Consider the following 26,615-nt stretch of genomic DNA (forward strand, 5'->3'; position numbering starts at 1 on the left):
CGGTTCGCGGGTCGCGGACGCTGTTGCCGGCTCCGTCCCGCGCTCCCTTCCAAGACCCTCTGGCTTTTCCGGGGCCGTCTCCTCTGCGGACGGGGGCCGGGGCTCCAGGCTGGGGGGCGTGGCGGGGCGGGGCCCGCGGGACCGGCCCCCCGGCTGTGCCGCGTCCGCCCCCGCGCAGGTCCCAGCCTCAGGCCCGCCGGTTTCGCGAGTCTGGCTCCCACCGCGGCGGGTCCCGGACGCGGGTGCCTCTCCCTGGCGTGCGCTCAGCTGCCCTCGTTTTCAGGCGTGGCCCGGGCTGCCCTGGGCTTCCGAAGCCTCTCAGACCCGCAGCCTCCAGCCTGGGACCCACCAGCGCCTCTCCGCCCGCGCGGCTTTCCTCCTCTTCACCCCCGGCCACGAAGGCGTCACCCTCCAGGTCCCCTTTGAGTCCTCTGGGTCCTGCGCGCTCCGCAGCGGTTGTTCCCCCAAACTCCGTCTCCTGGTTCTGCGCCTCCTCTTCCTCCCCTCCGAGGTCCTCCTCCCCCCTTCATTTCTGACGTCGGAGCATTTTCTCCCCTGCTAGGCAACACCCAGCAGGGGCACCTGCGCCAGGCTTCAGCCCAGCCTCTCCCTGCCTGGCACCCCTCGGCCCCCTGGACCCCACTCAGGGGACCCTAGCTTCCCCAGCGCGGCCCTCCCTCCAGACGCATCAGGGCGAGTCCACCCAAAGCTTCGGTGCCTCCAGCTCCATCTCCACCTCCCTGAGCGCCTCTTCTCGCCCCCCTCGACCCACCCATTCTCCCTCAAATCCCTCCCTCTGCTCCCCCTGCAGCCGAGCACCCTGTCCCAGCCAGCGGCGTCCTCGTGAATTCTGGTGCTCTCCTGCTTGGAGCCCTCCGGGAACCTCCCACATCTCATCAGGCAGCGCCCCCAGCCCTCTTCCCCAGGCCCACGCAGCCCCACTGGACCTGCCCTGCCCATCTGCGTCCAGCCCCTGCCGCTCTGATCTGTGGCCTCTGTCCTGCACGCTGGCCTCTGGCCACTCCTACGCCTCCGCTTCTGCTGAAAGCTCCCTTCGTCAAGACACAGGGCCCTGCACACCATCCAATGGACCCACACCACATGCCCCACCTCGCGCCTCCTCACCTGCCCTTCCCCGCTCATGCTTGGGGTCTGGGTTTGGGCATGTTTTCCCTGGACCTTTCCGGGAGCCCAAAGTTGGTCTGCCCCCACCCTGGCCCCCCACCGTCAGCGACCTGTGTGTGGCCACCACTCCGGGACTCTGTCCTCCCTGACCCCCAGTGCCTGACACCTGCCAGGCACACAGGGTCGCTCAGCGCATCCCCAGAGGACCGAGTGAGGAAAGGCTCAGAAAACAAACACCCAGACTCGTGGGACCACCTGGGTGTGGAGCTTATGGGCATTATCTTCTTTTTCTTTTTTTTGAAATGGAGTCACGCTCTATCGCCCACGATGGAGTGCAGTGGCACGATCTCAGCTCACTGCAACCTCCGCCTCCCGGGTTCAAGCGATTCTCGTGCCTCAGCTTCCCGAGTAGCTGGGATTACAGGCATGCGCCACCACGCTCGGCTAATTTTTGTGTTTTTAGTAGAGATGGGGTTTCGCCATGTTGGCCAGGCTGGTCTTGAACTCCTGACCTCAGGTGATCCACCTGCCTTGGCCTCCCAAAGTGCTAGGATTACAAGGAGTGAGCCACCACACCCGGCCTTTTTTTTTTAAAATCATTAATACAAAATAGAAAAGTACACTTCGTTATTTTTCATAAGAGCCAGCACTTTGCAAAGGCCACCCAGCTGGTCACACACCCCACCCCTTCTTCCCCTGCTTCTCCCCAGGGCTCACATCTGCTGGTGCTGGATGCCAGCTCTTTGTTTTTTAGACAGGTTCTTGCTCTGTCACCCAGGCTGAGTGCAGTGGTGCAATCACAGCTCACTGCTGCCTCAACCTCCTGGATTCAAGTGATCCTCCTGCCTCAGCCTCCCGAGTAGCTGGAGCTATAGGTGTGTACCACCACGCCTGGCTAATTAAAGAAAATTTTTTGCAGAGATGTGGTCTCACTGTGTTGCCCAAGCTGGTCTCAAACTCCTGGCCTCAAGCGATCCTCCAGCCTCAGCCTCCCAAAGCGCTAGGATTACAGGTGTGAGCCACGGCGCCCTTCGCTGAGGTTCAGCCTCTGCAGTGCTCTCACCCACACGCTAATTTAGGAAGCAGGTTAGAGGGAGTCCAGGAGCCCAACTATGCTGGGGTTTACAGGCTGCCAGCAGTGCCAAGGGTTGGCGCTGCACATCTGGGCCAGTGAAAAGGCTGCCCAGCAGCCCCACACACCCTGGCTCCCCCCAGGCCCTTCCAGCCCTGGGTGCAGCCTCCTTCCAACCCTGTGCCCTGACACAGACGTGGGCCAATTACGTGTGCAGACACACACACCCACACGTGCACGCTGGAGAGCCTCCTGCCTCCACGGCCCCGCCCCCCCACGGTGCTCCACGTTGTGTGCTCCCCACTCAGGGCCTCATCAGCCACAAGGAGCCCCTGTGCAGGGCCTGGCTCCATCCAGGGCCACCCAAGGAAGCTCCAAGTCTGCGCTCCCACCACAAAGCTGAGCAAGAAGCCGCCAGGCCAGGGCGCTGGTGAGGACAGACCCAAGCCAGGCCAGGGCGCTGGTGAGGACGGACACAAGCCAGGCCAGGGCGCTGGTGAGGACGGACACAAGCAATGCTTTCAAAGTTTTCAGACTTTATTTCACAGCGATCGACACAGAAATGTACTAGAGTTAGTAACAGGGCGCCCAGCCTCCCCGCCGCCCGCTTCATCGGGTGCTGCTCCTAGGAGGACTGGGCGAGGGCTGGGGCTGGGGCTGGGGATGAGATGGGGGTGAGGAAGGGATGGGACGTTGCAGTTTAAGGCATTTCTGGCTTCGGAGCCATCCCTGCCACCCCTGCACCTGCCCCTTGACCTTGGTCAGACACTGGCTGGCCCCTGGTCGTTCTGAGACAAGGATGACCGTCACTGATGCTATGGGGAGGGTTTGCAGTGAGGCAGCCCTCAGCTGCTCTCAGGCGAGACGGGAAAGATGAGACCCACCACTCCAGGGGTCAAATAAAATCAATACACGAAGAACACGGCCGGTGGCCAGACCCAGATACCCAGGCAGGCAGCAGAGGTCAACTGCACCCCACAGTGAGCTCCCCTCGATAGCCCCTCACAGGGCCTGGGGTGTGGCAGAGGGACACGGCCGCATCCAGGGTGGCTGGGCAGGGCCAGCTGAGGGTCAGGGCACCTAGACCGGCCCTGGTCTGGCCTCTGCTTCTCAGCAGCCTGGGGCTGGTTCAGGCAGCACGGGGAGGGACGCAGAGCTGCCCAGCAGTAACATTGTTTCGAAGTCACAGTATTGGCATAGGAGGCCAAGGCAGGGCCCAGAGCACACACAGGAAGGAGCAGCTCAAATGAGGGCTTGGAAAGGCCCTGTCGGGGCACCCGGAGGAAGGGCCCCCTCAGACCTCAGCAGCCCCTTCCTCTCCGGGACGCAAGCCCCACCTGACAGAGCGAGGGTGATTCAGGGGCCGGGGCTGCTTCCTGGCGGGGACACCGTGGGGGAGGCGCAGTGCAAGGGGGGGCTCAGCGCCCTGAGGCAGACGTGTGTGTCCTGAGGCTGCCATCCACGCCAAGCCCTCCACGCTGCCACCTCGCCTGTCCGTCCCTCGGCACCAGGTCTGTCTGCAGCGCGGCTGCCTGGACGGAAGGGAGGCCGGGCCAGCAGTCCCTCCGGCCAACGTTGACTCAGGCAAGAAAATCATATCAAAAAGCGACAAGTTTACAAAAATAGAAAATAATTACAGCGGGCGTGGGGCTCTGGTGCCAGCTCATGGGGCGGGGCAGGGCCGCAGCTCTGGTTTGGCGATGGCGTCCTCCAGTAGGTGCAGCGGGCGCTGGCCCACCACCACGTCCCGCAGGCAGCCCACGAAGCCCGTGCCGTAGGCCTTGGGCAGTGCTGGGCCCGCGGGCAGCTCCGGCAGGCCCCCTGCAGCACAGACAGTAGGAGTCACCCGGCTGTGACTCAGTGATGCTGATGGGCAGAGGGACTCACGGGCACCCCAACAAGCAGGTGACCAGCAGGGGGACCACACCTGGGCCCCCGCCTCCTGGCCCCACGGCACTGGGAACTGCAGGGGCTACAGCGGGAGAAGAGAGAGCCCAGCCCGCCAACTCACATGCACCCTGACTCAAGGTGGGCCCTGGGGGGTGAAGTCTGTCCCTTGATATTATGAGACCCTTGGGTATCCCTCCCGAGTCTCCCCAAAACACTCACCAAGCCACAGGGCTCCATCAGTGTCCAGCTGCGTGGCACCCAGCGGGGAGGAGCCGGTCACAGGGGCCTCATTACCCACCTGCAGGGAACCTTCCCTCTGCTCCCTGGGGGTACGGGGAGGGGGAGACCATCAGGGCCCAGAGCTCCCTCTGCCTCCTCTAGACTGTAAACCCTGCATCCTTCCTATGCCCTGCAGGTGCCTCAGCCTGGGGGACCCCCCAGGTGTCACCCCTGGGGGCAAGGATGGGCTGGCCTTGACCCCAAGGAGAGCACTAGGAGCCAAGGTGGGGGACATTCCCGCAGCTCAAGCTTTGCTGGAGGTGATGGCCAGGCTCGGACCAGAGCAACCCCCAGCAGGCTCTGGGCAGGGCTGGGGTGCCTTTCAGGCCTGGAAGCTGATCACTGCTTCTCCTGCATCTTCTCGGCCCTTCCTCCTCCCACTGGCAGCGACCTCGGCTCAGGCAGCAAGGCTTGTCCTCCCTGACCCCCGGCCATAAGTGGCTGGACACAGCCCAGCTGGGCAAGTGTGGGCAGCCCTCACCACTATTCTCGGCATGCTGGGTTCCCTACTCACCTATGTGCCACGACCCGCAACCAGCGGTTGGTGTTGACGGGCACGGTGGAACGCAGCACCACGGGCTGGGAGCCCAGGTTGTAGCTCAGCTGCAGGTGGCCGTCCACAATGGCCAGTGCCACGTAGTCCGCCCGCTCCGTGGCCTTGCCACTCCAGAGCACCAGCCCCTGCGTGGCCTCGGTGCGCAAGCTCAGTTCAAAATGGTTGCTCTGCAGTGCCTTCTCGCTGGAGGGCAGAGGGCAGGTCAGGGCCTCTAGGAAGGTGGCAACAGGACAGGGTGGGGGAGGTGGGAGGACAAGGGCTCCGGCAGCAGAGGCCACAAGGGCTGGTGACGGGACCCAGGGGTGGCTGGTGGGCAGACACCGACAGTGGGAGGGAGAAGAGGGATGGAGACGGGGGCAGCTTGGCAGAGAGAGATCAGAGAGAGAGGTGGGAGGACAGATGGGCCAGCCGGGGATCTGCAGGCGCTGCTGCCACGTGCTCACCTGTGAAGGGCCCCGGACTCCAGAGTTTCGGGGCTTAGAAGCAGGAAGAGAGGGAGGCAGGTGAGCAGGGGACAGGCGCGCCAATGCAAACCCTCCCCAACACTGTGGGCTGCAAGGAGCAGGCGCCCACAGAAGACACACGTGACCTCGAGGATCATAGGCCTGCCCACCAAAGAGCCCCAGCAAGGACACTTAAACATGCGTGTGCGGACACGCGAGGGCACAGACACCCAGGTGCAGACAGCAGGAGCACGGCCAAGGCTGGGCACAGAGATCAAGGAGGTAGGCGCAGGGTGGCATGAAATGGAGACCAGGGGCTCAGATGCCCCAGTACACACATGCGTCTGTGCATGCATGCAGATCTACACACGGACACACGCACCTGCATGTCCACACACATACACACGTGTACATGAACACACACAGACACACCTGAATGCTCCCCACTTACACCTGTTCACACACACACATCTACATATACCCCCATATATACACGCACATACACGGACCCATGCACACACACACACACGGACACAAAGCTGCATGTCTCCCCCCCACACACACATATACATGGGGCCATGCACACACGGCTATATATTCACACACGTACACCTGCACATCCACCCCATATACATAGACACGCACCTACAGACACCTGCATGTTCACACACACGGACGTGCACACGGACACAGACACGCATGCATGTGCGCACACACGTGTGTAGCCTCCGTGGTGGGGGCTGGCTGTGGGGCGACCCTCAGCCTGTGCCCTGGGAGGGGCGACTGCACTTCTGAGGCAGGAACAGCCTCTTGCCACAAAACAGCGCCGGACCCCCATCCTCCACCACGGGGGACGGACTGGGGGGCTCAGGACTGTGCTCCCCACCAGAAGGATGGAGGGAGGGGTGGGAGTGAGAGGGAGCAGGCGGGGGCTGAGCTCTACTCACACGGGGATCTCATTGGCCAGTTCGCTTGGAAACAAAGAGACAGACAGTGAGAGGTGGGAGGACAGAGGTGGCAGCGCCGGGCCGCCCCTCCTGGCCTCGGAGCGAAGGCGTGTGGGGGTCTGGTGTCCCGCCCCGAGGGCACAGACGGGACCAGCGGCCAGCAGAGGATGGCACGTTACCTCTCGGTCACAGCGTTGAGGTACTCGACAAAAGTCCGCCCGTCAAAGGCCAGGGTATCCACGTCCCCTGCCGACTTCTCCACCAGCCCTGTGAGACAGGCAGGTGAGGGTGGGCCTCGTGGGCTCTGGGCCCGTCCAACCTCTACCCCCTGCCCTGTGCCAGGCTCACCGTTCTCGCAGTGTGGCCCTGAGAATCCCCCGGGACACAGGCACACATAGGCAGCCTCCCTCGGGACACAGGAGGCCCCGTTGAGGCAGGGGTGGCCTGAGGCCCGGGTGCAGGGGTGATCTGCGAAGGATGTGACGTCCACCTGCCGCAGCACGTGCTCCGGGGTCAGCAGCTGGCGGCCTCCCAGGGAGACCTGCGGGGCAGAGTGAGAGCCTTGTCCCGCCTGCCGCCCCGCCCACCCTGGAGGCCGGTGGGACGCCCCACCCCCACATACCAGCTGGATGGCACCGTTGAAGCCAGAGGACACGGCAGCAGCACGGGCCAGCTTGCTGAAGTCAGGAGCTCCCCCTACATAGAGCGGCTCCTTCAGGTTGAGGACGGTGTGCGGAACCTGCGGGGACAGCGGGTGAGGGGCTGTGCAGAGCCCACCCACGGTGCAGACCCAGGGCCCAGGCAGTTGCACGCACCCCCCTACCCAGCCGCCCATTGCCTATCTAGGGGGCAGTGTTAATCACACAGAAATGGCAGGGTCCTTAGTGGGGAGGAGCTACCCCGGGGGTGGAGGCGCCAGAGATGTGAGCGGATGAGAGGCCGACAGTACCTTACGGGACTTCTGGCCTCCGAAGAGTGGGTGGGGTTGCAGAGCGAGAGCAGAGAGCAGGGAGGCAGAGGAGGCAGAGGACAGGGCAGGCGGCCAAGAGAACAGGACAGAAAAACAGCTCCGTGAGCGCCGGCAGGGGCGGGGCTGCCGCCCGAGGAGGAAGAGCAGGCAGCAGCGGGAGTCCCCTCACAGCCCAGAGCACTCACCGGGGACTCCCCCAACACGCGGGGGCCGTCGCCCACACGCATAGCACCCTTGCGGCCGTTTCGCTCCAGTGAGACCCTGGTCCAGGCTCCCAGGGTGACTGGCTCCTTGCTCCTGGTGAGGAGGGGTCAGTGTGAGTGGGCTCTGGCCGCCACTGGCCGCCTGACCCCCCACGGCCCGAGCGACCTGTTGGTGCTCCAGCCCCAGGCCAGTGCCCCAGGCCTCCCACAGCCACCCTTGCCGGCCCACCTGATGACCGCCGCCCCCTTGCCCAGGTCGTAGCGGAACTCCAGGCGGCGGTCCTGCAGTGCCAGCGACACGAAGTCTCCCTTGCCGTCCGTCTTTTGCCCGTTGTAGAGCAGAAGGCCACTGGGGCCTCGTGCCAGGAACACGACCTCCAGCGCCATCTTCTCCCTGGGGTCATGGGGAGTTGGGGTGTCTCGCTGTCCTCTCCCCACGGGATAGACAGAGGTGGAGGCCGGCCCTTCCCCGCTCCTGCCCCACCGACCCCAGGTCCCGTGCAAACGTGTGCAGGCCTCTCAACTCCAGATGGGAGAAGCCGTTGAAGTCAGCCACGAAGGGCCCAGAGCCGTCCTGCCCCGAGGCTGTAGGGAGAGTCACCAAGGCTTCAGTCCTGACCCCCAGGGCCTCCTGCACCCCATGCCAGCCGCGTGCAGAGCCTAACTCAAAACCCAAACTAGACTGAGCCGCATCCTAACTGCAATGCTACCTAGAACCCGTACCCACCCAAACGTTTGACCCCACCCCTACCCCCTGCCCTGAAGAGCTCCACACCCCCGACCTGTCTGACAGAGGGTGCCCCCACGCCCCAGGGGGCACTCGCACTGGGCACCACCCTCGGGCAGCACACGGCAGGGCGCCGCCCCGTGGCAGGGGTTGGGCTGGCAGGGGCTCTTCTCATCGGCACAGGTTGGTCCTGGATGGAGGAAGACAAGACCAAGGTCCCAGGAGGTGTCGGTTGGGTACCGCCCACAGGCCCCGAGGTCCCACTCCCACCCGCCCCAGCCCCACTCTCACCGACGCGGCCGGGCGGGCACTGGCAGTGGAACCTCCCAGCCTCCAGGGCCTGGCACGGGGCCCCGCCACGGCAGGGGTTGGGCAGGCAGGGGTGGCTCCCGCACTCGCCCACGCCGGAGCCTCGGGTGGCAGCCCCCGGCCCAATGCCGAGCTCCAGGAGCTGGTTGTTGACGTCCAGCAAACGGATGCAGCCCCTAAGGCCGGCGCCCACGGAGGTCCGCTCCAGCGCCCTGCCACCAGGAGGGACGCCGGGTCAGGGCTCAGGGGTCACAAGCAAAGCCACCTTGCACACCAGGACCCCAAAGGGCCGGGGCCACACCACCCTCCAGGGGACTCACACAGCAGCCTGGTCCTCCGGTACACCGCCCACAAAGAGATCTGTGTCCAGGTTCAGGCCGTCGGTGCCACTGGGGCTTTCGCCCAGAACGGGGGTCTCACCATCCACCGAGAGGGTGCCCCGGCGCCAATGCCGCGACAGCTCCAGGCGGTGCCACCGGCCCGGCTCTACCGGCACCGCACTGGTCAGCACTGCGGGCCCCGAACCGGTGTCGAACCTGAGGGCGAAGCAGGTGCTCAGGACCGTCGCCCGGCCCCGCCCCCCGCCCTGCCCCCTGAGCTACCCCGGCCCCGCCCCCTGCGCTACTCCGGCCACGCCCACTCCCCCGCCCACCTGAGCTGCCCCGCCCCGCCCCCTGAGCTGCCCCGGCCCCGCCCCCTCCCCGCCCACCTGAGCTGCACGCGGCCATCCAGCAGTGCCAAGGCCAGGAAGTCCTTGCCCCTGGCGTTACCATTGTACAGCAGCAGCCCCTGAAGCTCCAGCGCCCGGAATTCTAGCGCCAGGCGCAGAGTGTGGTAGGCGCGTAGGGTGGGGAAGGCCAGGAAGGAGCGGCCCTCGAAGGCCGGCACAGGGGCACCAAGCGCTGCAAAGGGCAACCGGGAAGGCCAGCTGGAAAAGCTCCGAGGATTCCCCACTTTTATCCCTGAAACCGCCTCCCCGCATTTTTTGTTTTTGTTTTTTGAGACAGAGTTTCGCTTTTTTTGCCCCGGCTGGAGTGCAATGGTGCTATCCTGGCTCACCGCAACCCCCGCTTCCCGGGTTCAAGCGATTCTCCTGCCTCAGCCTCACGAGTAGCTCGGATTACAGGCGCCCGCCACCATGCCCAGCTAATTTTGTATTTTTAGTAGAGACAAGGTTTCTCCCTGTTGGTCAGGCTGGTCTCAAACTCCCAACCTCAGGTGATCTGCCTGCCTCGGCCTCCCAGAGTGCTGGGATTACAGGTGTGAGCCACTTCGCTTGGCCGGAACCCCCCCTTAAGCCTGCCCCCAACTGAAAGCCTGATGGTGGCTTAGCCCCACCCTCAATCCTTGCCCCAACCCTGCTGCCTCCCTGTCCTCCCCTGCAGTGGACGTCCTTACCCTTCTCACAGGTGGCGCCTCCCCTGCCTGCTGGGCAGCTGCAGGTAAAGCCCCCACCAGAGACCTGGTGCTGGCAGGTGCCCCCGTGGAAGCAGGGCTGAGAGTCACAGGGCTTTGGAGGTTGCTGGGGGGCTAGGGGCCGACGTCCGGGCACACGGCTGGGGGCAGTGGTGGGGGGCCGACGTGTGGTGGGGGCTGCCGTGGTCTTGGCAACAGGCTGGCTTGTGTGACTGGGGTGCAGGGTCCGAGGGGTCACAGCAGAGGACGGCAGGCGGGACGCCGTGGTGGCTCTGGCCGTGGCGACGGCAGCAATGGCTCCTGACGTGACTCCCGTGAAAAACGCAGGAAACCAGTCTGCCAGCACAGGGAGCTGTGAGGGTTTCCTGGGAGCAGGGCCAGGAAGGGGTGGGGGTGTGGGCATGGGCAGAGGAGGGTCAGGCAAGCCGTGGCACGCAGCCTGGCGCTCACCAAAGTCCATAAATCGCACATGCTCCTGCAGTGGCCGCCTCACCCCCAAGGACCGGCGCCTGGACACCTGGATCTGCCGGAGCAGGGCCCGGGCCACGTCGGGTGCCCTGAAGGCTGTGGCTAGGGAGGAGCGAGCTCTGAGCATGGCAGAGCCCCAGGCATTCCCCACCCACTGCCTCCCAGGAAGGGTCCGGGGTGGGGGTCTCACTGGGGTCAAAGTGCACATCCACAATGGCGCGGACGGATTTGCCGGGCCCCAGGTCCCGCAAGCGGACACTCCGAAAATCCTTCTTGACGTCTGAATTCCGGAAGAGGTCGTCCAGCTGTGGCAGGGGGTAGGCAAGGACTTGGGGGGCCGCCCAAGCCGGGCTGCCCTGGTGCTGCTCTGGGTATCTGGGGAGGAGGGCCAGTGGCTGGGCGGGGGCTGTGCCCCCCATCTTACGGTGCTCTCAATACTCCTGGCTGTCTCCCCGAACAGCTCTGACTTGGGGTCCGCCATCTCAGGCGTGTAGAACAGCTCCTGGCCCTCGACGCCCTCCAGCTCCAGGACGCCCTGGAACACCTTGGTGGCTGTGGGGGAGGTGCAGTGAGGCCCTGCCTGGCATCTGCCTGGATCCAGGCTGGCCCGGGCACAGGCCCCAGCAGCAAGCTACACGGGCGCACGGGAAGGTGGATGTTAGTCAGATGGTCATGAGGTTAGTGGGGACCCCAGGGTGGGGCTGGTGTCGGTTACCAGGCAGACTCCTCAGAGCAGTGTGCCACGCCGGCTTGCAACGAGAGAGACGGGTTAGGAGTGGGGTCCCGGGCACGCACGTGTTTGAGGGGGCCGAGTCCCAAGACCATAACCCTGGCACTGACCTGCTGCCCAGGCGAGGGGGCAGCACCCCGGCCGAGCCCAGGCTGGTCCTCACACTCCCCTCGCCCAGCCGTCCACTCACCAGGGCAGTTGGAGCCCTCTGCGTCCAGCGAGGGCGTCTTCCCATCAGAGCAGCAGCCCAAAGGGGAGTTGTAGCAGGAAGCCCTCTCGATGGGTGGCCCAGGGGTTGCCACGCTGCTGCCCTCGAAGGGCTCGAGCCCTGGGGAGACATGCTCTGAGCCCAGGCTCTGGGGCGGAACCTCTCTGTGCCTGCCCGCCCACCCCAAGTCCTTGATCCCTGCTTACCCCCAGAGCCACCCCCACTGGCCTCCTGGTCCCCGCTCAGTTCCTCATCACCACTTCCATCAGCGCTGCCAGATTCACCAAAGGCAGACGCCACCAGGCTGGGTGCAGGGGAGGGTGCCGTGGGGGGTACGGTCAGCACGGGCCACACAGTGGTCCTGGGGATGCTGGCGGTGGTCCGAGGTTGTGATGAGTGCAGAGGGGTGGTCTGGCTGTGTGCGGTACTGCTGGGAGCTGGGGGTGGGGCACCAGGGGGAGTCGGCAGTGCCTGGCTGGGAAGGAGCCCTGGGCTGGTCACAGTCACGGAGGCAGATGTCGGGTGAGTGCTGGGAGCAACAGCCTCTGCAAGGAGAGGGAGGTTGGCGGGGGACTGGTTGGGACAGGGTCAGGTGGCTCAAGGCAGGTAGGGCTGGATTTAGGGCAGCGTCAGGCCTTCCTGGTCAGTTCTGGGGCAGTGGCCGTCAGGCCTCACCCTGGCACGGGCCCAGGCTCTGGATGGAGATTTGCAGGCCCTGGCGGCAGGCGATGGTCTTCAGCTGACACTCATTGCCGTACGTGACTCCATCTGACCCACAGACCTGGGGTAGAGAATAAGGGTGCTCAGGGCAAGGCCTCCCCCCCACTCCCCTTCACATTCCACACCCCATACCTTGGTAACATTGGCCTCTGGACAGGTGAGCATTGGGCAGACACAGTGGGCTGAGCCAGACTCCTCCACGCACAGTGCACCGAATTCACAGCGCATCTCCGCACAGGTTGTAGGCGCAGAAGCATCTGGGGCACAGGCACGGGAAACCCCTGTGGCTCGGGTGGCCCCACCCCACACCATGAAGCCCCAGGGTAGTGCTGGCCCTCACTCACCAGCTTCACAGCCCGCGGGGCCCAGGGCACGGCCATCTGGACACTGCCCGCACTTGGGTCCAGCCACCCCGGGCTTACAGGAGCACAGCCCAGTCATCTGCTCACAATCATCCCGCACGGCGCCCTGGGGATCACAGCTGCAGGCTTGGGGGAAATCGGGGAGGAATCTGATGTCTGCAGCTGGACAGGCTTCCCCACCTCCTCCCGAACCTGGTCCCCAACCCTGGCCCTGCCGAGCCCCCAGCCGCCCAGGTGTGGGTCAGGCCAGGGTCTGGGCAGGTGCGAAGGGGCACAGTGACAGGGGTGGACAGGTAGGAGGGCACAGCCGGTGGCCAGTCCTGGGCGCTGTCACTCACGTGTACAGCCACTCCGGCCATCGGTGACGATGCCTCGAAAGTTCCAGAAGCCAGGCTCACAGCGATCACACCTGAGGCCCCCCACACCTGGGCGGCAGGAGCACTGGCCTGTGACTGGGTCACAGGTGCCACCGTAGGAGCCATGGGGGTTGCACTGGCAGGCACCTGCAAGGTCAGGGCAGGACAAGGTCACGTGGCCGCACAGCCGCACCAGGCCCGAGGTCAGAGCTGAGCTCAGGTACTCACTGGGACAGCCAGCCAGGCCCACGCCCCGGGCTGCAGTGATATTGTCCTGGCAGCAGCCATAGGGCATCTGGGCACAGTGTGAGGGGGCCACGGGCAGCAGTGGAGCGAAGGTGGGGCCTACAGGGAAGGGTATGGGACTCAGATTTCATGACTCAGACCCATTTCATGGGTCATCCAGGTGCTGGACACCCACCGTGGGCCCAGCCACTCTGCCTCCACCTACCCCCACCATCACCACTCAGCCCTCCTGATCCCAGCTCCCAGAGGAGCCCTGGAGCCTGGGGCTGAGGACACAGGTGAGGCTCCCACATCGTACACAAGGACATGTCTGTGAATGCAGGTCCAGGAACACATAACACACAGAGCACCCAAAGATCAAGGACACACAGCTCTGTGCACACGCAGACGAGTGTCCTTGCAAACCGAGAAATGTGTGAAGACGTCAGCATGTATTCTCACCCACATTCCTCCAAACCGTACGGTTAACGTCTCCCTGCAGACACACATCTGTGCACGTGCATCACACACACTGGGCACAACTTTTACCTAATTAATGTGATACACTGACTGGATGGATATATCCAGAGACTGCCCACTGGGTGGCGCCTCACATGGTTCATGCTGCCTTCCAGCACTGAGGCCTGGCCTGGTGCACGCCCACGACGGATGGACACACGCCCACACACGCAGCAGCACAAATGTGCACATGCACCAACACTGGACACCGCCCACTTACAACACCACACGTCCACGGGGGCCCACCACGGCACACAGGCACGCCCACATGCCCGACGCGGACACCCAGAGGCCGGCGTGCCTGTGCACAAGACCCAGCGTGGGGCCGGCTCACCTCGGCAGGCTCCCTGTGCCGCTACAGATAGCTCTTGCCGTGACTCACACCTGGCCTTCTTCAGCTCACACTCGGTGCTGTAGGTGACCCCATCTGAGCCGCACACCTAGAGGGTGGTGTCAGTGTGAGCGGCTGCAGCCACGTCCTCGCCGCCCGCCGAGACCAGGGGCGCAGGGCTCACCGGGCCGCCCAGGACACTCTGGCAGCTGAAGTCACAGACACACGGCCCGTCCTCCGAGTCCTCGTCCCAGATGCCACCACGCTGCCGGCACAGCTCCTGCTCACAATCACCGTCCTCCCCAGAGCCAGAGCCTCCGGAGCCACACTCAGCTGCGGGGAAGGGGGGCCGAGTCACCCAAGGGCTTCTTGTCCAAGGCCGGAGCCCAGCAGTTCTCGCCAGCTGTCCCCGGCCTACCCTGCTCGCATGGCCCTGCCCGGGCCTCCTCGATCTGTGTCTGCTGCCGGCAGGCGGCTTCCCGTAGCTCGCAGGCACTGCCATAGGTGACACCGTCACTGCCACACACGGGGCCGGGCGGGGGGTGCTCACACCGGGGACACACACACTGCCCCGCCGAGCACACAGCCCCAAAAGCACACACGGCATCTCCACAGGTCTCTGCAGGAGACAGAGCCAGGCAGGGGTCGGCAGGCCCAGGCTGAGGGAGGCACAGGACCCCGGCCCGCCCAGCCCCACGGCCTCACTCACCGCAGGGTCCAGTCGAGGCCACGTGCAGGCTGATCTGGTGTGTGCAGGCGTGCACATGCAGCATGCACTCGCTGGGGTACGTGTGCCCATCGGAGCCACACACGGGCTGGGCCAAAGCCACGCATTCAGAGGGGCACACGCAGCGCCCGGTCTCGGCCTCACACAGGGCTCCAAAGCGGCACTGCCCGCAGGGGTCTGGAGAGGGGGCTCCATCACCATGGCGACCAGGAACCTCCCTCTCCCCGACCTCCACCAGACCCCTCGTCCGCCACTGACCACAGGGTCCTTTGCGCGCCACCCGGATCTCCCGCCCGAGGGTGCAGGCCGTGGCCTCCAGCTCGCACGTGCTGCCGTATGTGACGCCGTCGCTGCCGCACACAGGATCGTAGAGGCTGGAGCACGCCTGCCGGCATTCACACGCCGCCTGCCCGTTCTTCACAGCACACGTTGCCCCAAATGCACACTGCACCCCGAGGCACGGGGACGGGGCCTGGCCTGGGGAGGACACAGGTGCTCAGTGGGCCCACAAGCACCCCCCGCCAGCTGCAGGCAAAGCCCCCAGCCCCACGCAGCAGTCCCTCTCCCAGGGAGGGGATGGTGGAGGAAGAGAGAACACAGGAGAAGGGCCAGATGCACGGCAGACACGGCAGAGAAAGGGACAGACACGCAGCAGAGGCGAGCGGGACATACACCAGGAGTCCCCAGTGGCCGTGGGCGGAGCTGCCCCCAAGCTCAGGGCTTCCTGACTGTCCACAGCGGGCTATGGAGGGGCCAAGCTTCCCCAGCCTGCCCAGGCCACGGACCCCCAGGGGACCACCAGCATCCCCAGGACACCCATGCATGTGGGGGGCTCTCTGTGGGTAGGAGGAGCCTGCACCCCTAGTCACGCCCAGGGCTGCACGGGGGAGGAGGTGTCTGTCCACTTGCTCTGAGGACCACAAGGCCAGGCAGCAGCAAGCCCCCCCCCGCCGCACGGGGGCAGACCTCGGGCTGCGGGCTCCCGGCGGGCAGGCACGGCACCTCATCCTGCCAGCAGGTCAGGCTGGAAGACACAAGAGGCGGAGCCGACAGGGAAGGAGAGACCAAGGAGAAGAGACAGACGCAGAGAGAAAGACCAGAAGATGGGCGAACTGACCAAGACGAACACAGGCAGGCAGAGCCATGGCAGCCATGCCCGCCGGGATACGATGGCCACTGCCTCCCCCTGGCTCTTCAAGTCCTGACACTGACTCCAAAAGGGCTGCCCATGTCCCAAGAGTGAGGACCCTGGTGTCGCGTCCAGCCTGCCCACCCCAGCAGTCTGTGCTTACAGAGTGGGGAGACGCGGACAGGCCAGAGGACTCCCGGGGAGGGCATGGCTGAGGGCAGGGACCAGGGAGCCCACACAAGGCCCTGCCTCTGCCTCACCAGCCCCCAGGTGTCCAGATACCCTCCACACACACAGCCTCCACCCTCCCCAGAGCCTTCCCAGAGGGACCGGCCCACTCCCAGGACCCCAAGAGGAGCATGATGGATGAAGATGGCATGTGATGTCCAGGCAGGAACTGACGCAGGAACAGCCCACCCCGCCTGGCCTCCACCCCGGGGCGCTCACCACACGGGCCCTGGTGCTTGCTGGGGATGGCACGCTGCTGCTGGCACTCAGCCTGCTGGCGCCAGCAATCACTGTCATACGTGTGCCCGTCCTGGGCACACACGGGCCTGTAGGCCCCGTCACAGGTGACACGGTCACAGGAGCAGCGGGGACGGCCACGGCGGGACAGGCACACAGCATTGAAGCGGCAGGGCTCCGGGCACTGGTCTAGGGTGCAGGGGTGAGGGGATCATGGAGAAGCTGGAGCACCCTCCATCCCTGCCCTGGGATGTGCAGGGAGCAGGGGAGCAGGTGGCCCTCCCAGGGGGGAGCCACCCACCTGAAGGCTGGCACTGACCGGAGCCCTCCCCCTAGGGAGCCACCCACCTGGATCCTGGCACTGGCCGGAGCCCTCCCTCAGGGGAGCCACCCACCTTGATCCTGGCACTGGCCGGAGCCCTCCCTCAGGGGAGCCACCCACCTCGATCCTGGCACTGGCCGGAGCCCTCCCCTTGGGGAGCCACCCACCTCGATCCTGGCACTGGCCGGAGCCCTCCCTCAGGGGAGCCACCCACCTCGATCCTGGCACTGGCCGGAGCCCTCCCTGGGGGAGCCACCCACCTCGACTCTGGCACTGGCCAGAGCGCACTTTCTGCAGGAGGAGACCCCGGGCGGCCCCCGATCTGCCCATGACGCAGTCGTTTTCGTAGGTGACTCCGTCGTCCCCACACACTGGCGCCCGCCGGGCAGGACAGCTCTCGGGCCGTAGGAGCATCTCAGGGCGCCGCGTGCGCGGGTTCACGCGGCAGCTGCGGCTCGGGTCAGGGAGGGCGCCCTGGCAGGGGTCTGGGGGTCGAGGGCAGGAGTCAGGACGCTGTCGCCGCGCGCCCACAGAGGTCGAGCCGTGCGCCCGCCGCCGCGCTCACCACAGGGGCCGTCGAACTTCTTGAAGACGTTCTCCTGGCGGGCGCAGGCGCGGCGCAGGAGCTGGCACTCGCCGGGGTAGTCGGCGCCGTCGCTGCCGCACACGGTCCCCTCGGGGGCGCCACGACAGGTCGCGGGGCACAGGCACGAGGCCGTCAGCCCGTCGGCCGAGCGCGCACAGGTACTGCCGAAGCTGCAAGTCACGTTGGAGCAGGGGTCCCGCGAGCCTGCGGGCAGGGCTTGCCGGTCAGACGAGCCGCCCCCGCCCCGCCCCGCCCCGCCCCTCCCCTCCCCGCCCCGCCCTCTCCGACCCGCTACGCCCCCCCGGCCCCGCCCAGCCCCGCTCCTTCCCGCCGGCCCCGACGCTGCCACAGGCCCCGCCCCCACATCGCCATGGCCCCTCCCAGCCCCGCCCCGCCCCGCCCCCTCCCCGCCCCACCCCCGCCCCGCTCACCGCACGGCCCGCGGCTGAGCAGGCGGATGCGGCGTTGCTGGCTGCACTGCGCCCGCTGCAGCTCGCATTCGTTGCTGTAGGTGGAGGCGTCTGAGCCACACACCGGCGCCACCACGCTGGGGCACGGGCCCTTCTTGCAGACGCAGGACGCCCGGCCCGGCCCCTCCGCGTTGGGCTCGCACACGGCGCCGAAGCCGCACAGCATTCCCCGGCACGCTGGGGCGGGTGGGGGAGAAGGCTCAGGGTGCCGGGGCGCCAGTACCCACGTCCACACGCCCGCGAGACCTTGCCGTGCTCGCGGCCCGCGCCTTCACCCCCCTGCGCCACATCGGGGGTTCACCATGGACACGGACACGCGTGCATGCGCTCAAAGGACCGGCCCTGCCCCTCGCAGATCCCGCCCGCCGAGGGTTCCCGCTAGCCCCGGGCCTCTCCAGGGGGGAACATTCTCCCCCACCCCGCCCCTGCAGCCGCGGAGAGGGGCGTCTCCTGCAGGGGGCACCTGACTGTTTCTGCGACGGACGAGCACCCACTTCCCACCCACCTGGTGCGCCCCCAGCGAAAAGCAGAGTCGCCTGGAAACCAACTCGGGCACAATCGGTCCAGGCCCCAGTTCTGCTCAGGGGCCCCTTACACATCCGCACCGGAGCACCTCACCGATTCACCCCATGGAGCCCGGGGAGCCCCTTCCCGCGCTGCTGCAGCGTCCAGCACACCTGAGCCCTGCCGCCTCCTGCCTGGGTCGCGCCTGACGGCCCCACGGGGGCGGGGTGTGAGGCCAGGTCACAGCTCTGACCCACCTCTGGCGCCTCCCTGACTGCTCCCTGCACCCAAGATGGGTGGGGGATCTTCTTCCAGCGGCCTCCCTCTCCCCAACTCTTCCCCAGCTTCCCTGGAGAAGCGCAAATTCCTGGCCTTCGCCTCTACTTTAATCTCCTATTCTTCCTGGCCAGCCCCCGACCCGCGGCAGGCCTGTGCCCTTCTGCAGCCTCCCATCGCTCCCTGGGATCCCTGGGACACCCACACGCTCCCTCTTCCCTGGGCGTCCCCCTTGCCCCCCACCTCACCCCTGCATCCTCCAATCCCCTCACTCTCTGTCAAAGTGATCTTCCTTCTTGGGGAGGTGCAGGAACTGTTGCTCATTTTAGTTCTTATTGTTGCAGACCACAGCGCCTGGCACACATCCCATCACCAGACCTCAACGTGGCCAACAAAGCTGCCTCAGGCACATTAAAACCCAGAGCCCCTGCGGCAGCCCATCCTGAGCACCCCCACCCCCCAGCATGGCCCACCCAGGATCAGGGAAGGGCCCATTAGGGGCTGCAGCTGTCTGGATTTAATAAATGTTTAATTGGGTCCAATTATCATTAATAAGTCATGTCAGAGGGGTGGCTACCACCCATCACTTCCCAGCAGGCTCTCGAAATGGGGCAGGAGGAAACCCCCCCACCCCGGTCTCCAAGGAGGGTGGGTGCACCGGGAGCTGGAGCCAGCTGTTGCCACGGCAACAGCCCACCCCAGGCTCTGGCACTCTCTGTCTGGGTGTCCCTGCCCCCACCCCAGAAGGCTGAGTGAGGGCCATCAGCCTGCCATCCTTGCAACCTACCCATGCTCCCCACCCCCCATCCCTGTCCTCCTCCCCAAACCTTGGCTGTGCTGCCACCCCTCTTCTGCTGCTCCCCCACCTCAGGTCCTGCAGCCAGGCTACTGAGTTCTACATTACCCACTGTGGGACTGTGGGCAGGTTCTCACCTGCCTGGGCCTCAGTGTCCCCTTCTGTGAATAGGAGCAATAGGACCTACCTCCCAGGATTGTGGGGTTAAATGGGCCAGTATCTGCAAAGCTTAGAGGGTGCCCAGCACACAGCACTCTGTGGCCCGTCTGCTGCCATCATAAGTACAGTCATGAGGGCTGCCATCACCACTGGCCTCCCACCGTCCCGGCTCAAACCAAACTCAAACCACATGCACCCCTGGCCCCTTCACTTCCCTTCTGGCGCCCCTTCACTTCCCTTCTGGCTCCCCTTCCTTCCCCTCAGCACCTCCCTCTCCCTTTGGCCCTGCCATGTCCAAGGCCCTGGGACTCCCAGTCCAAATCCAACAGGCACCTGCCGATGCCCGACCAGCTGTTCTCCTGCGCTTCAGCTGGACCTGTGGACTAATGGTTCCCCCCAGGTCCCATCCCCACAGTCAAGGACCCAGTCACCTCCCTACACCTGGGTTCCTGAGCCTTTCTCCCCTTCTGGTCACCTTGGCCCAGCCAGACCTCTCCCAAGGCTCCGACACCACGGCCAAGGGCACTGTTCCTGGATGGCTCCTCATCCACCAGGACCTGCAGCTCCCTCCATAGTCCAGCCCGAGGTCAGTCCTGCTGCGTCCCAAGACAGAGTCTCGGGGAAGAAGGTGATGATGGCAGCTCACGAGGATGAGCCGGGCTGGGCATGGAGGTGCACGGAGAGCAGGCTCTGGGGTGGGAGCCCAGAGATACCTTAGGGACAGGCTCTGAGCGACCAGCTGCTGGACCAATGTGGCAGGGCAGTGGAGAGACTCTGGGTACCTGGGGGGGACCTTGAAGCCGGGCTGAGCACTGGGCCCCCATCCCCGTCTGGTGTGCAGGGTCAGGTTCTGGCCCCTACCCCTCTGCCTCCAGGGCCTCACAGAGTCTGCTCCTCTTGCGATATGGCCCCAGCTGTGGAGTGGGGGTGGATCTCCCTCACAGCATCTGATGGTGTGACACTGCCATCCAGCCCAGAGTTTAAAGGTCACAGTGCTGGTCCCTCCCTCCTATCCCCATCCAGGCTGGAAACACAGCTGCCTCTCAAGAGTGAGCTCAGGAATCACCACCTCCGGGAAGCCCCACACCCCATTCTCCACTCACACTGCAGGCTTAGGTGGGGGGCAGCTCCCATCACTGTGCTGAGTCCACCTCACAACTACTTGCTTCCCCACAGGCCTAGGGGATCACAGAGGCTCCACACGAGATCACCTGAAGACAGGTGCACGTGGTGACGGCACACACGCATCTACCCACCAGGCACAGAGCATCGCAGCAGCAAACCCCGAGACGTCAGGCCACTCGTCTCCCCAGCCAGCTGGCAGGAGGAAGGTGAGACATAGCTGAGGCCGCCTGACAAGGCCACATTGCTAGAAATGCCAGCGCTGGGCTCAGATGCATCCGTGGTCCGGTCACCTGCCCACATGGCCCCTCATAGATGCAGGTGACACACCTAGGCCCCTGTGAGCCCTGTGTTCCCGATGGGTCATTTTTGGGGGTCCTGCCACGTCTGTCCTAGCTCCGCCTCCTGCAGGAGCCCCTCCCCGGCTACTCGGCCTCCCCACCCACTCTCCCGCAGCGTGACGGGTCCCCCCACCATGTGTAATGCTGGAGGCGGCAGTGCTTTTTATAGGAGTGGGTATATTTAACTCCCTTCCTGGTCCTGGGTAGGCTGGGGGATGGAGAGGATGCCCCAGCCCTGCTGTGAGCTACGGCCCGTAACTATGACGGCAGTGAGGTAGCACGTGGGTCACGATGGCCTTGGCGTGGAGCCCTCCACGCCACTGACTGTGTGGCAGGGCGGGCTGTGGCTGGGTGCAGGGAGCAGTATGTAAAGAAAAGGAGACACTCCCAGCCTTCTGGGTGTCAGGAGAGGAGGCTGAGGATGCTAAGAGAGGGGACCTCCCACCGGAGCATATCTTTAAATCCAGATGGCTCCAGGCCTGTGGCTCACAGGTGGTGGAAACTCAGTTCTTGCCCTGGCCCTGCCCAGCCCCAGCCACCAGCACAGACCTGTCTCCTCCCCAGGACACAGCCCACTGGGAGGGTTCAGGACCCTTCCTGCAAGACTCGGGTCCTTCTCTGAGTTCATACCCTCCTGCCCCCAGTCCTGGGGCTACCAGGAGGGAGAGGGTCTTCTAGCACAAGCCAGCTGCTCACCTACCTGCTCTCCCAGCCCATGTCCTGTCAAATGCCTCAGGTCACAAACCGCCCATGGTGCTGTGCTGCCCTGTCCCACAGGGCTCCTGAGTCTCAAGAAGGGGGACAGCAACCCCACTGGGAGGAGCCCCTCAGAGGCCTCAGTCACCTTGGCCATGCAGACCGGTCTCCTCTCCCCACAGTCCAAGAGGAGTCTGGCACTCTGAGGAGCCTTTGGGATCTCGCAGGAACGTTCTGGGGGGCGGGGGTTGGAGGGCCATCAGGGGCTGGGGGCCAACAGACAGGCTGCAGTGCTAGAACCCAGGGGTAGGACTGGTTTGCACAGCCACCATTCCCCATTCCCACTGCCCAGCTCCTCACCCCAGGCCCAGCGCTGCCCCAGCCCAGAGTCTCTGGGACCAGGAGTTGAGTAGCTCAGTGTGGAAGAACCGCTGCCCACTTGCTGGTACGCGGCTTCAGGAGCAAAGCACAGCTGACTACAGGCCACGCCAGCCTGGCCGGCGGCTGAGGAAGCAGAGTGCCTCCATCTCATGCTCTTCAGTCCAGCTCTGGTTCCCAGGTGCCCAAACTCCACACTCCCAGGAAAGACCCCACCCTATCTTGCAGACCACTGAGAACCCCAAGCTGCCCCCACCCCTGCCCCCACTCAGCACAGGTGGGTATCACAGGGCCCCCTGCCCAGGCCAGGCCACCTCCTCCAGCCATCATCCCCCACTCCCAAGACCTGGAAAGTGGCCCAGACAATCTATGCAGCCCAAGGCCCTGTCCTCAGGTCACCTCAGGATTTCCCCAGGTCATCCTCCCCACCCCGTGTCCTGATCAGGAAGGCCTCACAGCGCAGCCCTTGCACAGACAGTCCTGCACACGCGACTGAACACAAGTGAGACCCACTGATGGGGCAGGTGCTGACACAGACAGTCCTGCACACGCGACTGAACGCAAGTGAGACCCACTGATGGGGCAGGTGCTGACACAGACAGTCCTGCACACGCGACTGAACGCAAGTGAGACCCACTGATGGGGCAGGTGCTGACACAGACAGTCCTGCACACGCGACTGAACGCAAGTGAGACCCACTGATGGGGCAGGTGCTGAGAGAAAACCTGGGTGCTCCCTCCCCACCTGCTGGAGAGGACCCCAGGTTTGGCAAGGGTGTCACCAGCCCTCCTGTCCGTGCTCCCCTGCGGCACTGACCGCTTCCTCTCTTCCCCTCATACACCCCGATGACAGTAGCCCAAACACCAGCAGCATCCCCAGGAGGACAGGCTCCACCTCACAAAGCAGATCAACAAGGTCAGCCCGCCCCTCCATCACTTGTGCCCCCCCCATGACAGCCTGCAGAGTCCCAGGCACAGACTGCGGCCTTCCAGGCCCCTCCCCAGATAGCTGTCACTGATCAGGCCAGGGCCCTCCCCCAGCCCAGCCTCCCCTCTGACCTCCTGTCCACTTCCAGCCTCTGTCCAGCCCCACCCCTTGCTCAACAGGGAGAAGGAAGGACAATGGAGCGGAGCCCCCTGACCAGACTCTGGCTCCACCCCACACATCTGACATCTCCTCACCACCCGTGGGTCCCAGGACTTGTTTCCAATTTTGAGGCTGAGGGGGCTGAGGCCCAGAGAAGTGAGTCGTGCTCCAGTGCCACCAGGCCGGGGCCTCCAGACTGCGAGTTCCCACTGCAGCCTACCGCTGCAGACTCCCAGGACAGACCCAGGTGCCCTTGTCCAGCCTCCTCCGCACTCCAGACACACTCCACACATCTGGGGTGCACACCTCCAAATGGCCCTTGACTCCCAAGCGTCCCACAGCCCATCCAGGTCCCCCAAACTCAGCCCCACTCACCATCAGGAGGCGTCGGAGGCACTGGAGTAAAGTGGATCCCAGGTTTATCTGGAAGAAAACAAACCCCCAAGTTAGGCCCCTCTGAGCAGGCCCCTCCCTGTCCCATCCCTTTGCCCAGCCTGGAAAGGGGCACCCCTGCCCACCCACCCACCTCCCTCCCCTCCCCATGGGATCCAGGCAGGGGTGCCGAAGGGTCCAGCCCTGGCCCCATGGGCTGGCTGAGGCCTGAGACAGAGGCCCTTGCTTTTCTCTGCCCCTACAGCCAAATGGTCATGGCCTGACTCCTATCAGATGGGGCCCCAGCCACAGGGGTGCAGGCAGGCCCCACTGCCCTGGAAGAGTCCACTGCAAGCCCCACCTTAACCCCAGCTGCCGGCTCTCAGTGTAGCCGGGTGCCCCTCCCTCCCCAGTTACCGCAGGAAGTGTTTCTGCAGCTTTGGGAGAGGGCCAGGCCCACTGAGAGCCCAAGGACAGGCCTCCAGGGACCAAGGGGTCCACAGAGTGACCCATCCCATCCCCCTGAAGCTGCCAGCGGCGCCGCGGCCTCCAGCCTCTATGTGCAGGGACTTCGGGTTGGGGCTTGGCCAGTGCGGCGCCCCGCCCGTGGCCACCTACAGTTGTTGAGGAACAGCAGCACCGCGAAGCCGAGCGTGGCTGTGGCCAGCAGGATCAGGCAGGCGTTGCACGGGACCATGAAGCCTCGCACCAGCAGGGAGGCGCCACGCGGCTGCCGGGTGTCCCGCGCCAGCGGCAGCGGAGGCATGGCCCGGGGCTCCGGCTCTGTGCCCCACTCTCAGAGTGTGGGGGCTCCTCACGGGGTGCCCTTTGGCCTCTTCAGGGCTGCTCGCCCCATCCTGGGACCCCTGGGGCGGCGGACCGCAGCTGTGCCCTCAGAGTTCACCCAGTCACAGCCCTGGGGGTGCCAGGTCCCGGCTCCAGCCCTCCAGGCTCATCGTGGGAGGAGTGCAGAATTCTCCCGGAGTAGAAATCCCAAATGTGGGCTCCGAGGCAGGCGGAGGAGGGACGGGGAGCCCGCGGTCACCCTTGCTGCCCACAGCCTCCCCGGGCCGGCCGCCAGCGCTTGGTCTTCCCGGAGCCCCGCAGGCCGGAGAGGCGGTGTGCGCGGCAGGTGCGCGGGGTCCAGGCGCCGAGAGCCTGGGCAGCTCCTGTCCCCGGCAAAGGCGGGAGCGGCGATGGGAGCGGGCAGGCAGGAGGGGCGGCCGCGTCGGGAATGAGAAGAAAGCGCCGCCTGCGGAGGCCGCGCCGGCTCCTGGGCTCCCGGGCTCCCGCCACTGGGCGAGCACCGCCAGCTCCCCTCGTCCTCGCGGGGCTGGGGAGGTGAGTGAGGGGCGAGGGCGCCGCGGAGGGAGGGCGGGAGCAGAGACAAAGGAAGCCGCCTCCGGGGACCCCGGCGTCCGCGGGGAGTTCCAGAGGATCGGGCCGACGCGGACGGGAGAGCGCTGCACAAAAGGGAACGCCGGGCAGGCGGGGCCGGCGGCAGAGCTGAGGGCGCTCGGCTGGGGTTGGGGCTGGGGCTGGGCCCTGGATGGGGCCGGGACTGGGGCTGGGTCTGGGGCTGGGCCTAGGGGCTCTGAGGCTGAAGCTGGAGCCGGGGCTGGGACTGGGGGCTCTGGGGCTGGGCCGGGGGTGGGACTGGGGCTGGGGGAGCTGAGGCTGGGGATGGGACTGGGGGCGCTGGGGCTGGGACTGGGGGCGCTGGGGCTGGGAATGGGGGAGCTGGGGCTGGGCCGAGGCTGGGGCTGGGGCTGGGGGCGTTCAACTGGGACCGACACGGGGTCGGCGGTAGGGCTGAGCCGGGGGAGCAGGGTCGGGTGCTGGAGCGGAGGCGAGTACAGCCGGGGCAGGTCGCGGGAGGAGGAAGCGCCTGGGGAGCAGGAGCTGGGCCGGGCGGGTCCGCGCCCCGCACCCGCTGGGGTGAATCGGAGTCGCCGCAGGGGGGCCCGGGGGGCCGCGTGCGCCCGCGTGTACGCGTCGTCGTGCGTGTGCCCGCGAGTGTTTCTGCGCCCGCGGCCCCACCCTGGCGGGGCGTAGGTGGGGGAGGGCCCCAGGTGCGGGGCGAGCTGGAGGGTGGAGTGAGGTGAGCGGCCCAGAAATCGCCTCGCCCACTTTCCCCTGGGGATTGACAGTGGCTCCTCCAGTCGCCAGCGCCCCCGACTCCCGCGCGGGGCGGAGTCATGCAAATGAGCCCCATGCAAATTGCGGCGGGGACTCCCTGCGGGCCTGCGGGCCTGGAACGCCCCCGAGAGGCAGTTCCAGGAACGTCGGGGCCCTGACGTCACTGAGGCCCGGGGCGGGGGATGGGGGTCTCGGCCCATCTGGGACTCCTGACGCGGTAGTCCGGCGTCCCCACACCCGCCCCCGAAGGTCGCCCCTCGCCCTGTCCGCTGCCCAGTTGGGGGATCCGGGGATCAGCGAGGGGCCCGTCTGGTCCGGTGTGTGCACCACCCCTAGAGTCCAGGCCAGGTCCGTCCACCCTGGAGGCCAGAATCCCTCGGCGGCGGCACCTCGGTCCCCCGCACACCCCTGGCCACCAGCAGCCTTTGGAAAAGACCCCTGCGCACCCATTACCCTGCCCTCCCCTCTGTCCCTGCAACGACCTACCCCATCCCCCAAGCCCCAGCTCCAGGAAAGCAAGGACCCGGCGCCTGGGCGCTTCTGCTCCGCCAGTCCCCTCCAGCACCGCAGACCAAGCCATCTGCCACACTCACTCTCACCACTCTGCAGACAACAGCTGCCAGCAGTCACCAGTGCCACCGCGTGGTCACACCCAGGTCTCACCTCAGTCCACCCCAGAGGACCCACTGCCCACACCTGCCTTCTTGGAGTCCCACAGTCTGGCCTGTGGGCCCCTTGACCCCATGGCCTCCATCTGGACTCTCCCCAACGCCTCCTTCCCTCCGGTGCCCTGTCTCACCCTCCTGGTCAGGCTCTTCCAAGGGCCCCAGCCAAATCCCACCAACCCCACCTTAGCTGGGAAGGTCCTGTCTTGCCAGTTCCCTCTCCTGGGACTCCTTTCCACCCCCCAGCCAGGGACCAGCACCACGCCCCGTCACCCAGACAGGAGGCCTCCACATCTCTATGGCCCTGGAACCTGGTGTTCCAATGAAACCTTGCAGGAAAATCCACTCAGCCAAGGGGTCTCACCCACCGCAAGCCACGTCCCATCCAGAGCAGCTGTCAAAGGAACCACTTGGAGACGAACCCCTGCTGGCCTCACCCTCTCCTCAGGGGAGCTCCTACCCCGACCCCCCCCACCCCGCTGGACCTTGGCACTGTCCACACCAGGCTGACAGTGTCCCAGCAGCG

The 26,615-nt window shown here is 65.7% G+C and overlaps 1 protein-coding gene across 7 annotated transcripts in view; it reads right to left on the minus strand.

The window, feature by feature from the left end:
• Positions 1 to 2,716: 2,716 nt before the first annotated feature.
• Positions 2,717 to 26,615, minus strand: part of LOC105498298 (agrin) — a 36,235-nt gene continuing 12,336 nt past the window's right edge. For 2 of the 7 annotated variants that reach the window (XM_011770307.2, XM_011770312.3), the window contains 37 exons: positions 23,289 to 23,336; positions 17,517 to 17,732; positions 17,065 to 17,289; positions 16,760 to 16,984; positions 16,160 to 16,366; positions 14,842 to 15,060; positions 14,566 to 14,760; positions 14,275 to 14,475; positions 14,041 to 14,189; positions 13,860 to 13,965; positions 13,010 to 13,126; positions 12,764 to 12,928; positions 12,408 to 12,551; positions 12,196 to 12,320; positions 12,019 to 12,124; positions 11,550 to 11,888; positions 11,326 to 11,463; positions 10,830 to 10,957; positions 10,596 to 10,710; positions 10,388 to 10,507; positions 9,920 to 10,273; positions 9,231 to 9,423; positions 8,842 to 9,057; positions 8,504 to 8,733; positions 8,268 to 8,402; positions 7,974 to 8,070; positions 7,715 to 7,879; positions 7,468 to 7,579; positions 7,262 to 7,273; positions 6,935 to 7,051; positions 6,661 to 6,853; positions 6,492 to 6,579; positions 6,313 to 6,336; positions 5,366 to 5,398; positions 4,881 to 5,105; positions 4,307 to 4,410; positions 2,717 to 4,018 (listed from right to left, as the gene is read on the minus strand). In XM_011770307.2, the coding sequence (XP_011768609.2) occupies positions 3,861 to 4,018; positions 4,307 to 4,410; positions 4,881 to 5,105; positions 5,366 to 5,398; positions 6,313 to 6,336; positions 6,492 to 6,579; positions 6,661 to 6,853; positions 6,935 to 7,051; positions 7,262 to 7,273; positions 7,468 to 7,579; positions 7,715 to 7,879; positions 7,974 to 8,070; positions 8,268 to 8,402; positions 8,504 to 8,733; positions 8,842 to 9,057; positions 9,231 to 9,423; positions 9,920 to 10,273; positions 10,388 to 10,507; positions 10,596 to 10,710; positions 10,830 to 10,957; positions 11,326 to 11,463; positions 11,550 to 11,888; positions 12,019 to 12,124; positions 12,196 to 12,320; positions 12,408 to 12,551; positions 12,764 to 12,928; positions 13,010 to 13,126; positions 13,860 to 13,965; positions 14,041 to 14,189; positions 14,275 to 14,475; positions 14,566 to 14,760; positions 14,842 to 15,060; positions 16,160 to 16,366; positions 16,760 to 16,984; positions 17,065 to 17,289; positions 17,517 to 17,732; positions 23,289 to 23,336 (5,744 nt within the window). In that variant the 3' untranslated portion in view covers positions 2,717 to 3,860. Of the gene's footprint in view, positions 4,019 to 4,306; positions 4,411 to 4,880; positions 5,106 to 5,365; positions 5,399 to 6,312; positions 6,337 to 6,491; positions 6,580 to 6,660; positions 6,854 to 6,934; positions 7,052 to 7,261; positions 7,274 to 7,467; positions 7,580 to 7,714; positions 7,880 to 7,973; positions 8,071 to 8,267; positions 8,403 to 8,503; positions 8,734 to 8,841; positions 9,058 to 9,230; positions 9,424 to 9,919; positions 10,274 to 10,387; positions 10,508 to 10,595; positions 10,711 to 10,829; positions 10,958 to 11,325; positions 11,464 to 11,549; positions 11,889 to 12,018; positions 12,125 to 12,195; positions 12,321 to 12,407; positions 12,552 to 12,763; positions 12,929 to 13,009; positions 13,127 to 13,859; positions 13,966 to 14,040; positions 14,190 to 14,274; positions 14,476 to 14,565; positions 14,761 to 14,841; positions 15,061 to 16,159; positions 16,367 to 16,759; positions 16,985 to 17,064; positions 17,290 to 17,516; positions 17,733 to 23,288; positions 23,337 to 23,903; positions 24,634 to 26,615 lie in introns of those variants that run through there. The other 5 variants (XM_011770311.3, XM_011770308.2, XM_071068283.1 and 2 more) reach the window with 5 other exon arrangements.

This window comes from Macaca nemestrina, chromosome 1 (genome assembly GCF_043159975.1).
Source record: "Macaca nemestrina isolate mMacNem1 chromosome 1, mMacNem.hap1, whole genome shotgun sequence".
Classification (NCBI taxonomy): domain Eukaryota; kingdom Metazoa; phylum Chordata; class Mammalia; order Primates; family Cercopithecidae; genus Macaca; species Macaca nemestrina.